Source organism: Aulostomus chinensis, chromosome 13 (assembly GCF_037954235.1).
Source record: "Aulostomus chinensis isolate RoL2024-O1b breed Wild chromosome 13, RoL_Achi_v1.0, whole genome shotgun sequence".
NCBI lineage: Eukaryota > Metazoa > Chordata > Actinopteri > Syngnathiformes > Aulostomidae > Aulostomus > Aulostomus chinensis.
In genome coordinates this window covers 12097711-12111144 of record NC_141332.1, presented here as the reverse complement: position 1 = coordinate 12111144, position 13434 = coordinate 12097711, and the positions used below count along the sequence as shown (strand labels likewise).

At 42.1% G+C, this 13434-nt stretch overlaps 1 protein-coding gene across 2 annotated transcripts in view; it reads right to left on the bottom strand.

The window, feature by feature from the left end:
- Positions 1 to 747: 747 nt before the first annotated feature.
- neurl1b (neuralized E3 ubiquitin protein ligase 1B) overlaps positions 748 to 13434 on the bottom strand; it is a 28445-nt gene continuing 15758 nt past the window's right edge. Inside the window, exons 1-6 of one of the 2 annotated variants that reach the window (XM_086221348.1) lie at positions 12906 to 13162; positions 5380 to 5624; positions 4978 to 5311; positions 3374 to 4114; positions 2160 to 2285; positions 750 to 1892 (exon numbers count right to left, since the gene is read on the bottom strand). In XM_086221348.1, coding sequence (XP_086077474.1) covers positions 1645 to 1892; positions 2160 to 2285; positions 3374 to 4114; positions 4978 to 5311; positions 5380 to 5624; positions 12906 to 12936 — 1725 coding nt within the window. In that variant the 5' untranslated portion in view covers positions 12937 to 13162 and the 3' untranslated portion in view covers positions 750 to 1644. Of the gene's footprint in view, positions 1893 to 2159; positions 2286 to 3373; positions 4115 to 4977; positions 5312 to 5379; positions 5625 to 12905; positions 13163 to 13434 lie in introns of those variants that run through there. The other variant, XM_086221347.1, reaches the window with a different exon arrangement.

The following is a 13434-nucleotide window of genomic DNA, read 5'->3' as shown; positions in this document are numbered from 1 at the left end:
TTCATAGTCACAGCTTATTTGTATTTGAACCTTGCTGGTTTTTTTCACCTCGCCTTTTTGCCTCAAGACCTGGATACTTTTGCTTGGGTTGCCTGCTTTATCGTGTACCAAACCCTGCCTGGAATAAACCTTGTTTTGCTGCCTTACCGGTCTGAGCTGTGCATTTGAGTCCTGCCTTTCTGTGTCAAAATTCATGACGTGAAATCTGTTAGATTTCTGTGATGGCAATCGTTGACCAGGCGTATGAAGATGAACTTCATGTCCTCAAGATCATCGGCAGATATGGTCACGGGAAGGAAAATGTTCAGATGATCTGAACTAGCAGTTAACAAAAGAGAGTCACCTGAAGCCGATTTCATGATGCAAAATGTGTTTGAATGGACAAGGAAAAAATGGAAATGAGACAAAAAGGAAACAATGAATTTCAGAATAAACTGGTGCAGCTTTAACTGATTTTCCCTCCACATTTTGCAAAGATTTCACAAGCTCCCAATTACTAAAAGTAAATAACCAAAACCAGCCATGTTTAGCACTTAGCCCTAATATGAAATATGACATATGACATGGGTGGTGCAGTGGTTCGCACTGTCGCCTCACAGCAAGAGGGTTCCAGGTTCCAATCCCGGCTCCAGCACAGGATCTTTCTGTGTGAGTCTCCATGTTCTCCCTGTTCCTGCTGGGTTCTCTCTGGTACTCCAGCTTCCTCCAACAGTCCAAAGACATCAAGAGGGGACGAGGCTGATTGATACTCTAAATTGACTGTAGGTGTGACTGTGAGTGTGAATGGTTGTCTGTCTCTATGTGTTGGTCCTGTGATGGACTGGTGACCTGTCAAGGGTGAACTCTGCCTCTCACCTGGGATTCAGCGCTCCCCCCCCAACGGGATAAGCAGAAGAAGAAATGTCAGTTATATTTACATTTACAGCTATTCACCAAAACAAATACGACCAACAAATGTTTGAATTTATACTTACAGTGAGTGTCAGGTAACTGTTTACATCTTTCCTAAAAGATGTGCACACGACACGTTGAACTCACTTTTATTTTTTATTACAAAATCATCATCTTCAATTATATGTACTTTCCAAACACTCTCCTCATGAAATACTCATAATTTGCCTTCATCAACTACTTACTCTTCAACCTTTCATTGCATAACTTCTGTATCTTTGTGCCTTTTTTCACCACAAATTTTCAGTACGGTATATTCAAAATATGGCTACGATTGTTAACTTGGGACACAAAATGTGACAAAAATCTAAGGCACTAAAAGTCATCGAGTACGATCCACATTTTCTGCTGAAGCGCACGGAGATCTACAACAATTATCACAAAAAAAAAAAATTCACAGCAGGAGTTTCCGCTTAGCAAATACACAAAGAGACATCAAACTGAAACAGTGGCACATAATCGAAAGGAGCTTGTGTATGCAGTCTATGTAATAAGATGAGCATCATCACAGTTCTGCAAATGAAGAACCTCGTCTCTCCCCAGAGATGATTAATGAACCATATAAAATCCTATAGGCACAAATACACCCTGGTGTGGCTAATCTGTGGTTGTTGGTTAAATCCGTGTCCAACCGTGCCTGAGAAAAGGAAGCCGGTGGCATTCAGGCCTCTCTGCACCAGCAGTGGTTCTCAATCATGGCCGATATGTTTTGATAACATCTTTGATGGGCCTCCTACATATGGGACAGCACGCGTTGATCTGTCTCTTTAGCTTCAGCCCGCAATCGTTGCACAGACACATGTGTCCACAGGTGTAGATGACCGTGTCCACTTCCTGATCGAAGCAAATGGTGCATTCCCCGTTTTTTCCAGAAGAGGGCAACTCAGAGGAGGTAAGAGTGGGAGAAGTAGGAGGACTGAGGGGGGAACTGGGAGCGGTCACTAGATGAAAGGAGGGGAAGAAATGTGAGGGTCTTGAAATGGAGCAGATGTGGTACAGAGATAGTTGCTGCAGAGCTGTGAGATATTATGCAATCTATTGTATGTTTTATAAGCCAATACGCAAAGTTGGAAGATTTACATGAAATCTGATGAGAAACTAGGAGGAAATATTTCTGAAAATGTCATTTAAGACAGGAGATAAAACATCTTTCCCATGAGCTGTGCTGGCTCTCACACCTTGGCTAGTTATCAACATTTGTTACCTACCCAGGGAGGATTCAGAAGCCGAGGAGGATCTGTTGACACTGAACGCCAGGTCTGAGTCACTGTCATCTGGGCTGCTGCTCTGAGAAGTGCTGGGGGAAGCAGAGGGAGGACTGGATTGCAGTGTTCCTGGGTCCAAAAAAAAAAGAAAAAGAAAAAATATGAATGCACATGAACAAAGCCCAGATAATGAGGTGTATTTAGATTTGGCCCTGGAATGCAGGCAGAGACTATATTCCACTGTTGAGATTGTTTGAACACCGTGTCCTTGAGGGTAAAACTTCAAAGTTGATATGTCCTGGAAGTTTCATAGAGAGGTTTTATTGCTCTGTAACAATAATATTGTTGGATCTGTTGAAAATGGGGTTTGAGTTGGTGGGAATATATGTGGGAGTAGTGGGAAGGGAACAGAAAGGTCAGCTCAAAACCGAACAGCCACATGTAGACATGCCGATCTGCATTCCTCCCGTCTGGGAAAAAATAAATTACAGGGACTGCCTGGCCTCATGAACTGATGATAATGACGTTCTTTTCAGGCATTTGTGTACTAATTATTCTAAACCCATGATTCTCAAACTGGGGGTATGGGTACCTCCCTGGGGTATGCAAAGTTATGTAACAGGGATTGCCAAAAATACGTCTTCAAAAATAAACCAGTTCTTCATGTTTTTTCTCTTCTAAATTCTGTGAAGACTCTTTCTCTGATTGACCCTGACCTTGAACTGGGAAGCCAATCAGAGGCACAGACTTTTGTGGATTTGCACCCAATAGGTCTACCCCCCCCACCTTGAAAACAAACAAACAAACAAACACTTCAACACCAAATTGTATAATGATGAGACTGAACTCTGGTGTAATATGCAGTCAGCTCCTGAAGATCAAAACTTAAAGCATACATCCCAGTGCATAGACTTATGGGTAATGTGGTCTACTGTGACACCAATATGATTTGATATTGGCCTACACCCAAGGGAGCAGCAGTGGGTGCAGTAATCAGCTAAAAGCAGCCCACCATCAGCTCTGTGGCTTCCAGTACCTGGTAACACAGAACTAGAATTAACATTAGCAACGGCAGCATTGCCACTGGTGGCACTGGTGCCAACTTGAGTTTGGGAATCACTGGTCTCATCAACCAGTTACTCTACAAATCCTCAGGAATACCCACGCAAACAGAGTACACAAGATCGTTTTTTATTCCAGACATCAACTCATCTCACCTAATATCCTGAGTCTGTTGACGGCCCCGTGGAGGGTGAAAAAAGCCCACAGGACCTGAGAGGAGTCCACACAAAGCAGCCTACCACGTCCCACTCCGTTCACCCCGTGGTGCACCTCCCCACTGGGCAGCAGGCTAAAGCTGAGCACGTCTCCAGAACAAGGTATGGGGAAACCCCGATGCACCACCCAATACTCTTTACGGTCCAGGAGCACCTCGGGGTCTGCCGGAAGGTCCCCGGCATGTAGACTAGCCGGGTCACAGGATGTCAAACCAAACAAGAGTGCCCCAAAGTAAGGCAAGCCAAGATGGCCGACCTCTACATACAAAGTCTCTCCCACGTGCAGCGGCCGATCACTGAACACTAGAGTCCGACTGCTGTCCAAAAAGTGGATGCAGGCAGCTGAGCGATCTGCAGACAGTATTACGTCAGAGCCGCGGATAGGGTGAAAGTGCAAGTCATTGTCCAATGGGGAAGGAAGGCCCCGGATCACTCTTGGGACGCTGAAGCCAGTGGAGGCAGATGAGGATGGTGTGGTGGAGGATGAGGTGGAGGAGCAGCAGGGGATGAGCTGAGTGTAGTTATTGAGCTGGATGTTGGCCATCTTGGCAGCAGCCGCCTGGTTGTTCTCCAGCTGATTGTTGCTGTAATTGGCTGAGTCGTGGCTACTCTGGGGCAGATAGGCACTCAGACGGGCTGCACTCAGGCAGCTGGATCCCACACTCTCAGCAAATGTGCTCTCTGTGGTGGACAACATAGACAAACAATTACAAGACTTGGATATGGGAGTCATTTCATCCGTCTCACCCAGGCTCAGGTCCTTCCAGCCCCACTTTGATGTTCTACTAGGCTTCTTTATCATTGTTACGAGCTCTTATTTCCTGTCTGCATGTGTTACACCCTCTCTGTTTATCTGGACACATTCACAGGATTAATGACAATTTCCCTTATTATTTAAACACCAAATAAACAGGTGAGACAATTGTTTCCATGTAATCCATCTAAATATGATCTTTCCTTTCCTTAGTAATATCTACTCGCTCCACTTCTGTGTCACAAAGTAGATATAAACAAATCTAACACAAGTAGTCTCCCTTTGACTTATGATGCATTCCTTTATTACTATTTCTAGTGATCGTGGCGCATTTGAGAGCACTGGCCTGCTCGCAAAAGCTCCTGGGATCAGCCGCTATGACCAAACATGGCCAGAGCTCCTGTCAGAGTGACGATAAACACGAGTACTGGACGGAGCCGTAGAGCAGGTGAAATAAAGGAGGGCGGAGGTGACGAAGCACGGGAAAGTAATACTACTAGACAGGCAGGAGAGTGACTAGAGGATGAATTGAGATGTATTTTTACTACAATATGAACAGCACTACCTGCCAACACATATAAAAGTCTGGCGTCCACTGCTGCAAAGCTTTGTGGCTCAGCTGCTCTCTGAGGAAGCTGCTTAAATTAGCTCCGAATGTGTTGACACTATAAAAATAAGTTCCTGCAGTTCCATGTTCAAACCGAAAGGCCCTCTAGCTGAATAGCCAAGTCAAGAAAGCCAGGAAATCAAAATATTTAATCAGAACATCCATAGATGAAGCATTTCTTACCTAGCAGTGTGACCTCCTGAGTGATGCCGTAGATGTCTATGATGGCCCAGAGCGGGCAGCCGATACTGAGCCCACAGTGGAAGAGGATCGGCTCCCCGTCATTGATGCTGTAGAAGACCCGACCATGACGATCAGCCCAGAATGACAGCACACTGTCCTTCAAGGCCAGTCTCTCAGGTAGAGCCTTGGCCCAGTAGCCGGGCCGGGTCACCAGGTCTGGGCAGGCGTACTTGGGGATGTCTGTTGCGATCAACTCACTGGGGTCCAAACTGGTGAAGCCAAAGCGTAAAGCGCCACTCCAACCCGTGTGCACACCAGTCAGACGAAGGCGGACCTGAGAAGACGAATGTAAATGTAACCCGCTGCACCTCAATAAGAAGTGATGAGGAGACGAAAACAAACCTTCTCATAGAGGTGAACAGGCCGATGGCTGAAGGTGATGCCGTTGCAGAAGCTGTTCTTGCGCGTGGCACGGCGGAGCTGACCATCCAGCCTGATGTTCTTGCCTTTGGCGTGGGGGTGAAAGCGGGGTGACTCCACACTGATGCTGACTGGAGGGGGAGACGTCCTCCTCTCCACACCTGCACCATTGTTTGGCAGGGTGTAGTACTGCCTGTTTGCCACCGTACGGGGTTGAAGAGTCACATCTGTTGGTGCAAAAACATATCAGAGGATCATGATCAAGAAGAAACTCATCAAGAATTTTACCTGATAAAACAAATTAAAGATCGTTTTGACAAGAGAAGAGCAAGAGTGCTTTGTGTGACTCAGCCAAGGTCAAAAGAGCAATATTAGCAGCTGCTGGAGAACATATCAGCACCTAATAATTCAATGACTGCAAGAGGTGGTTGGTTGGAGGGCAGAGGCCAGCTATGCCCAGGAGCCCACAGTCTCACACACTTCCTTTCCCACACTGACACTCCGGAGCCTCTCAACCCATCTCATCAAAAGCATTACACAGTTTCTTTAAACGTGTAACCCACATTTACCGCGTAAAACTAAAACTGTCCCAAATAAGTCCTCTCACCACATCCATATGGGACAATTATGTCACAGAAATAAAAGATGGCCAATTTAGAGAAAACCGGAGGAGGAAGCATTCAGATCCTTCAGTGGAAGGGCAAATGCCACTTTTTGAACGTACGTGACAGTTTATAGGTTAGAAGTGGAACTGGAAAGTTGAGGACTTTGATCTAATTTAGTAGAACGATAGAACGGCCCTCTAGAAACCAGATCTGGTTCTGATGGTATTGTGTTGCTGGAGGTGTGGACCCTCTGAGTGCCACCTAATTATGTCTTAGCTGAAAACATTATCATGCATTAATTAACAAGAAATGAGGCTTTCACTGCTGTAATTAGTGGAATGCATCAGGACTGGTGTTTTTCATCTGGATGAACCTGCTGATTCTCTTTATATCTTATATGAATTTTATAATATAAGATAAATGTTATATTAAAATATTCATATAAAATACAAAGATTTAGATTATTGTATTTTATATGAATATTATAATAAAAATGTTTTTATATGAATATTGTGATATAAAATGAATTTTCCTTGTAAAAGAAAACGGGATGCACGCTTACATCAGCGTGAACCAAACTGAAAACAATACCATGACATCCATCTTCAGTGGTTAGTGGCAAGTCCATGAGCTAAGCTACATCAGTTAACTGTTAGTAGGTTACAATAACTGAGATCCAGATGAACAGAGATCATCGTGAGTTTGGAATTATTGAAGGTTTATTGAAATCCCAATGTGGCCTTTGCATTGTGACCCAACCTGTAAATAAACTCAGAAATACATTCCTTTGGCACATCTTCCCACAAAAATTACACCATAATCATTTCAATATAGTTGTTGTTGTTGTTGTTGTTAAAATTTGCATAATGTCTTATATTGTGAGTCATCACAACTGCAATACCTGTTTAAAAAAAAATCGATCTTTCAACTCAAAATCTTTAAATTTCAGTTTTCTAGGCAAGGGCTGGACGTTGAGGCGCTAACCGTTTCTCATTAGGGTTCATTTGGTGAAGGTTTTTCCCTTTAATAGTTCAGCATAACACCCATCAAAGAGCTACAAGGACAGCGTAGAAAAGTGTATTAAATAGTGGTACATTACTCTTAATTGAAGTAAAAGCTTGAAATGATTGTGACATTGATTTGAAGCTCTAATTCCCTACAAAAGCACTGCACCAGTACTTCAAACACCTACGTGTCATTTTCTAATCCTGTTTTCAAAATGCCCACTTTTTCAGTATTCCGGTCAAATTCCTCCAAACGTTATTTACAGCACCATAAAATTTGGAGATTCCGGAAATCTGCTGAATATAAAATGTTTTTGCACGGCTATAAACGTTCATTCAAACAATCAATATATCGGCTAATTGGCGGTATTTCTTGGGTAGCTTAATTTGTTAACTACGCACACGTGATGTTCTATAAATATATTCATAAAAAGAGCTTTTTTGCTTGTTGTGTATGCAAAGATAGTGATTTTTTAAAGTAACCGTCAACTAAAGCTGTCAGATAAACGCAGTAAGGTAAGGAAAAAATACTACAATATTTCACCGCCATGTAGTAGAAGTAGACTTGCATTAGATCAAAGTTGATTTTACGCAGAGCACTTGGATACATGTAGCTATTTACATCTCGCCACTGGATGAGCTCCATGTGTATACATTGCTGGGAAACATAAAAAGGATACTTGGCTTATGTTAAATCAACACTGATTTGAGGAATGCTAATATTAATAGCGTCACAGGACAGAGAAAACATAATAGAAGAGATCAAAAGAAAAGTCAACAACAGACGAAATAGTCTTGCTCTCATTTGTGGGACGTAAGACATCTTTGGCCTACAGCATAAACAAACCCTGAATGGCCCTTCACTGTTATCTTCAGAGGATGAGAGGGACCTACACAGCACAGGAAAATAAATATGCCCCAATGAAAGATTTAATCCTCAATCTCATCTTCACAAAGGTCACTGTCCCACTTCCAAAATCCTGATCAGCATGCAGATTAAATTAATTAGGTCAAACAGGACTCCAATGAGACAACAGTAGCTGAAATCTGAATTTGTTTGGTTCCCATTCAAGCTGTAGATGAGTGTTTATGGTATAGACTGGCTGACATCCAGTATTGAAAGAAAGGCAGGATTTTTACTCTCCTCTACAACCACAGTGTGATTAAATTTCACCGTGAGTTGGTGTAAAGACAATAACTCAGGGAAATGTTCCACAGTACATCTCATAAATTAGGCATTATCACTGATTATGTTCTAAACTATGAAGCCGCCGCAATAACATCTGTAACATCTCAGACCCTTTCTCCCTGAAGGATTTAGCTTTTGTGGGATTAAAATACACTGTGGTCTGGGAGGGAAACATGACCGACAGTGCGGCACAACGGGTCATGCATTGTGGTTACTGGCCATGATTTCATGTATTCCCATAAGTCACAAAGCTGAGCATCATGACGCTATGAAAACATCATGATGGGTGGGGCAAAGTATTCCTGCACCTATCACATACTCCTCTGACTATCTAATAAACAAATATTCTGTCCCGTGAAGATGTTAACCAACTTCTCAGGATGCAACTCCATCCAAAGCTAACCGACATAAACTAACCGACCGTTGAGACTTCAAAACAAACAAAAAGGCAGCAGTCACACGCAGCCTTTTCTTCTTTTTTTTTTTTCCTATTCGGTTATGCATCCTGCCACTTTTAAATAAGACTTAAATCCAAGCAAATCCCAAAGTAAAACTATAACCCTTTGATCTTCAGCCTTTGGTTCTTTCATGCTCAAGTCATGATTAAAGCTGCAAGCAGCAATGAGAGGAGCACATCAGAGACAGAGGGAGGTGAAACCTGATTATATTTGGATTTGGGAGAAGGAGCGGTCTCATGCATCCCCTGCAGTGTAGAGACCACTTCCTGAACACACATACGAGACATCATGTCGCTGTACATCACGAGGACAACACAGTATCATTCTGACGTATATAAAATGATGTTTGTGACTTCCTGTAACCACCAGGTGGCACTCAGGACTCATCAAATGTGTCACTCGGTCATGATTCATACTTTCTTTTTCGAGGCTTCATCAGTCTTTGAGGAATCTGTAAATACCCATAGGGTAGACGTCGGCAGTTAACCGATTTTCTTGGTTTCTCCAAAAGATTGCTTGATATAAATAATTTAGAACATCCGATGCTTCGCTCAAATGTAATCATGGGGCATGTACAGATGGGTGTGAGACTTAAAGGCAATCCTGTCAGATCATGTGACCCTGTTTGGAGCACTCAGCTCATCTCTGCTGATGTTCAAATCACAGGGAGTCATGGTTGATGTCTCTTGACATCTGCAGGACTGAGTCATCCCAGGGATGTGTTGATCATGTAAAGCTCAGTTGTTGATATCCAACACAAAGCCACACTTACAGTATATAACAGGCTGCACATGTGATTCAACCTCTTCTTATTTCATACAGGGAATGGCAGCTCCGACTCCTTCTTTATGAAATATGATCATAAGACTGCAATAGCCACATGATTGTGCCAAGGAAAGATTTTTGAATGTAAAACTTTATCTTTGCCCACAACAAGATCGGGCTCTTTATTCTCTTGTGTCTCGAGGCTGTATGTGATCATCATACAGTAATTCATTCACGGTGAAAGGCATGAGGCTCACTAGATGTCAGGGCTGTTTTTGTTACATCTCTATCTCTGGTATGAATTTCAAGAAGAAACAACTTCATAAGGAAGATGATTTCTGTATCGCACTGAATCCTGCTGTGATGAGAACTAACAATTAAAACCTACTCTTTAATGTCTCTGATTAGCATCTGTGGTAGAGGCGTCCAAATAAACCAACGCTGACTGTAACCACGTTTCAAAATGAGCATGCTAAAATGTGAAAAATACTCATATTTGAAAAGCAAACGAACTCTTTGGGAAATATGCTTATTTGGCATCTTCTCCAGAGCCAGACAAGAAGATAGATACCCCGCTCTCCTCTGTGGGTGCTGAGCTGAGACACACAGCTGACTGCTGGTTAGCGTAGCAAAATGAATAGTAGTGGACGGCAAGGTACTCACGGGCTTCTCTGACAAAGCACTCTGCATTCATGTAGCTGGGGTTGTGCGCAGCATTCAGTTTAAGATGGCGAAACGCTGTGATTTTTAACAGTCTGGACTACTTTCCTGACTTTCCCTTTCCAAAACAAATGTGCGTCGTGATATCATACAGGGCCTCAACGACACATGTAACTTCAGTCAGTAAAACTAAGCATTTGTTGACAACTGAAAAAGGCAACTATAACTAATCCCGGCTGACTGTAAGAGAAGATGATTGCTTCAATGAACCTTATCTATTTGTTGACTTTGGATTGAGGAATGCTAATATTTCCCATCCACTACCATTCCTTGCGCTAAGCTAACTAGCGGTCAGCTGGTCTCTGTAGGTTTCAGCTCCCTCACAGAGTAAAATAAACAGGATTTATCTTCCGGGGAGGATGGACAATACGCGTATTTACCAAAATGTTGTTTGATCCTTTACAGATAGAATAACTCTTTTGTACAACTCTGCTTCGAGACTTTCCGCTTAACTCCACTCGTATTTCTAGTGTAATATATTTGTCAAAAAACAACCAACAGCATCAATTTTTTAAATGATAGTTCCCTCTATGATCATCAGGAAATATTCTGAATGGGAACTGTTCAGCCGATAAAAATAGATTTTTGAAAAAAAATTCCATTTAAAAACAAACTAAACAAATAAGCTGCTTCTGCTTCTCTGAGACCAACTGCTATAAGTCCAAAGCCACGTGTCAGCCGAGAGTGGGTGTGATGGGGCATGGGTGTGCAGCTGGATTTAAATCAAAGTGATACCAGGATAATATCATCAAGTCATATGCTTTAGGTTTCATGACAAAGTGGCCAAGAGAGAACTTATAATGAGAGCATTATGCAGAAAGCAACGCTGGCAATCAGCACTGATTCACTGGCAATCACTTGAGATTGTGCTCTACATAAACTGCTTCGATACTCCAGATGAATAATGCTGCAGCATGTGACACCAAACAAGCCAAAAATGTCACTTCTGGGTGAAATAACAGCCACATTTGCTCGGCGTGATGTATTCACCTCAGAGACGAAACCAACAGTAAACAGCGGTGGAGACACTCCAACAGAGGGATTCTGCTCAGGTATATTTCATATTATGTTGAGGTTGCAGAGTTAGGGTGAGATCGTAGCATAGGTTGAATTCCTTCAATAAAACCAAGTACTGAAAGACTGATGCCTTCCAAATGTCTGTACCTCAGGACTAAATCTCAAGGTTGCGACATTTCTGTAACTTGCAAAGCGACTTTGAGTGTAAACGTGCTGAACCATAGAACTAAAGAGGTGAAACTGACAAAATTAACCACATTTTGGTGAATTGGTTTACATTTTCATCAAAGATGATTGTCTTTTGTATCAGCATTATTTCTCCCTTGTATGTCAGTAGCTCTCCAAACGTTGACCCAGTTTGAAATGAAGAAAAACATTAGTTTTACGTGTTTTTGTCAATTATGTTGAAAATATGAATATTATACATATTTGCACCACTTCAGTCTTGGATATGGTTGCACTATTCATTCCTATACATGCTTATTTACTTATTTGTATGTTGTATATATGTTGGCTTGTAGATATTGTTCTAGTAATTTGATATCTTTATTTTTTATCTTATTCTATTAACTTTATTCTGTATAAACCTTAAAATAACTTTTTTTAAAAGAGAGCTTAGTGTACTAGAGTCAAATTCCTTGTTTGTGTTACAAACTTGGCCAATAAAGCTGATTCTAATTCTGATTATATCAACTTGTTTTTTGAAGATTAAAACTTCGGAAAGTGTAAAAATTGTTAACAAAATCAGTTGTAAAACATTGGGATATCAGATATTGGGAAACAATCCAGTACAGTTCATCCCTAATTTTCATATGTGAGTGAAAATGCGGAGGACCTGAAAACCAAAGATATCATTCTTATTTTATCAAATAAATTGTTTAGAAAATATATTGTTCAGTAACCACTACGGATATCAGCCTATCAGGTATTTCTGAATGACAGCCAGCCATATATAGCGTAGTTTATGTTTTATAATGAATATATATTTAAGGTAATAAGGGTAATACATTTGGAAAGAGTAATACAGTACTATAGTAATACATTTGGAAAGAGTAATACAGTACTATAGTAATACATTTGGAAAGAGTAATACGGTACTATAGTAATACATTTGGAAAGAGTAATACGGTACTATAGTAATACATTTGGAAAGAGTAATACGGTACTATAGTAATACATTTGGAAAGAGTAATACGGTACTATAGTAATACATTTGGATCCAGTGCGGGAAGGAGTGTTTGAGATCCAGACAAGCCTCATGAAGTCACCTTCACAAGTTCCCTGTAGGATTAAGAATAGTAAACTACACCAAAGCATAAAAATAGTGACACAAAACTGATACAATTGAGCTCCATAGAAATGTATATGTAGCGTTAGAGATGGAACAGATATAATAATCAATACAGCTGAATGATCTGCTGGTTGTGACTTCTATAAAAGCACAAGTCGCTGACCCTTCACTAACCCAATTAATGATAAATGAACAATAAACGAATAAATATAAACACACCTCCTGGATGAGATTTTAGTACATGATTGAGCTCGTGGGTGAGTGTGTTATCTCCCTGGTACTCTCGCTCGGTTCCCCCGTGATGGGAAGCTCGTTTCCCTCCACACAAGTAACGTTGGAGGAAATAGGACAAGCCAGTCGTGTGTACCGAGCTGCCGAGCGCACACGCACGCACACGCACACACACATATACACATACCGATTTGTGCATCTCGATACTGATACATGAACAAGACTCACCTATTAAGGGCTTAGGTGTGGTATTCCCCATTATATCCAGAAACCCCTCGCACCGGCTGACAAGTTAAATCCGATGGCGACGCGTGTGTGCGCATCCATGTATCCCCCCGGTGCTGATGAGAATCTGTCTTTAAAATCTGCGACTCTCTGCCGTTAAATGCGTCTTATCTTCATCTCTGCGCTGAAGCATGGACGCTCTCTCTCTCTCGCTCTCTCTCTCTCTCTCTCTCTTCCTCGCAGCCCCGAGCCGCTGCGACAGCCAGACCCCTCCAACTGGCGCACAGCAGCCCCCTCCTTTCTTTAGTATGGGCTCCCCTCTGCACGACGTTAAAGACACAGTAGGCAGCAGCAGCAGCAGCAGCAGCAGTGGAGAGCCCCCTCAAACGCATCACTCTGAATAATTCATCTAATAGTTCAGGCAAAACCATCAAAGCTAATGTTGCCTTCAGGAAGGACACAGCACATCTTTGTTTGAGGTGTGTGTGTGTGTGTGTGCGTGTGCGTGTGTGTGTGTGTGTGTGTGTGTGTG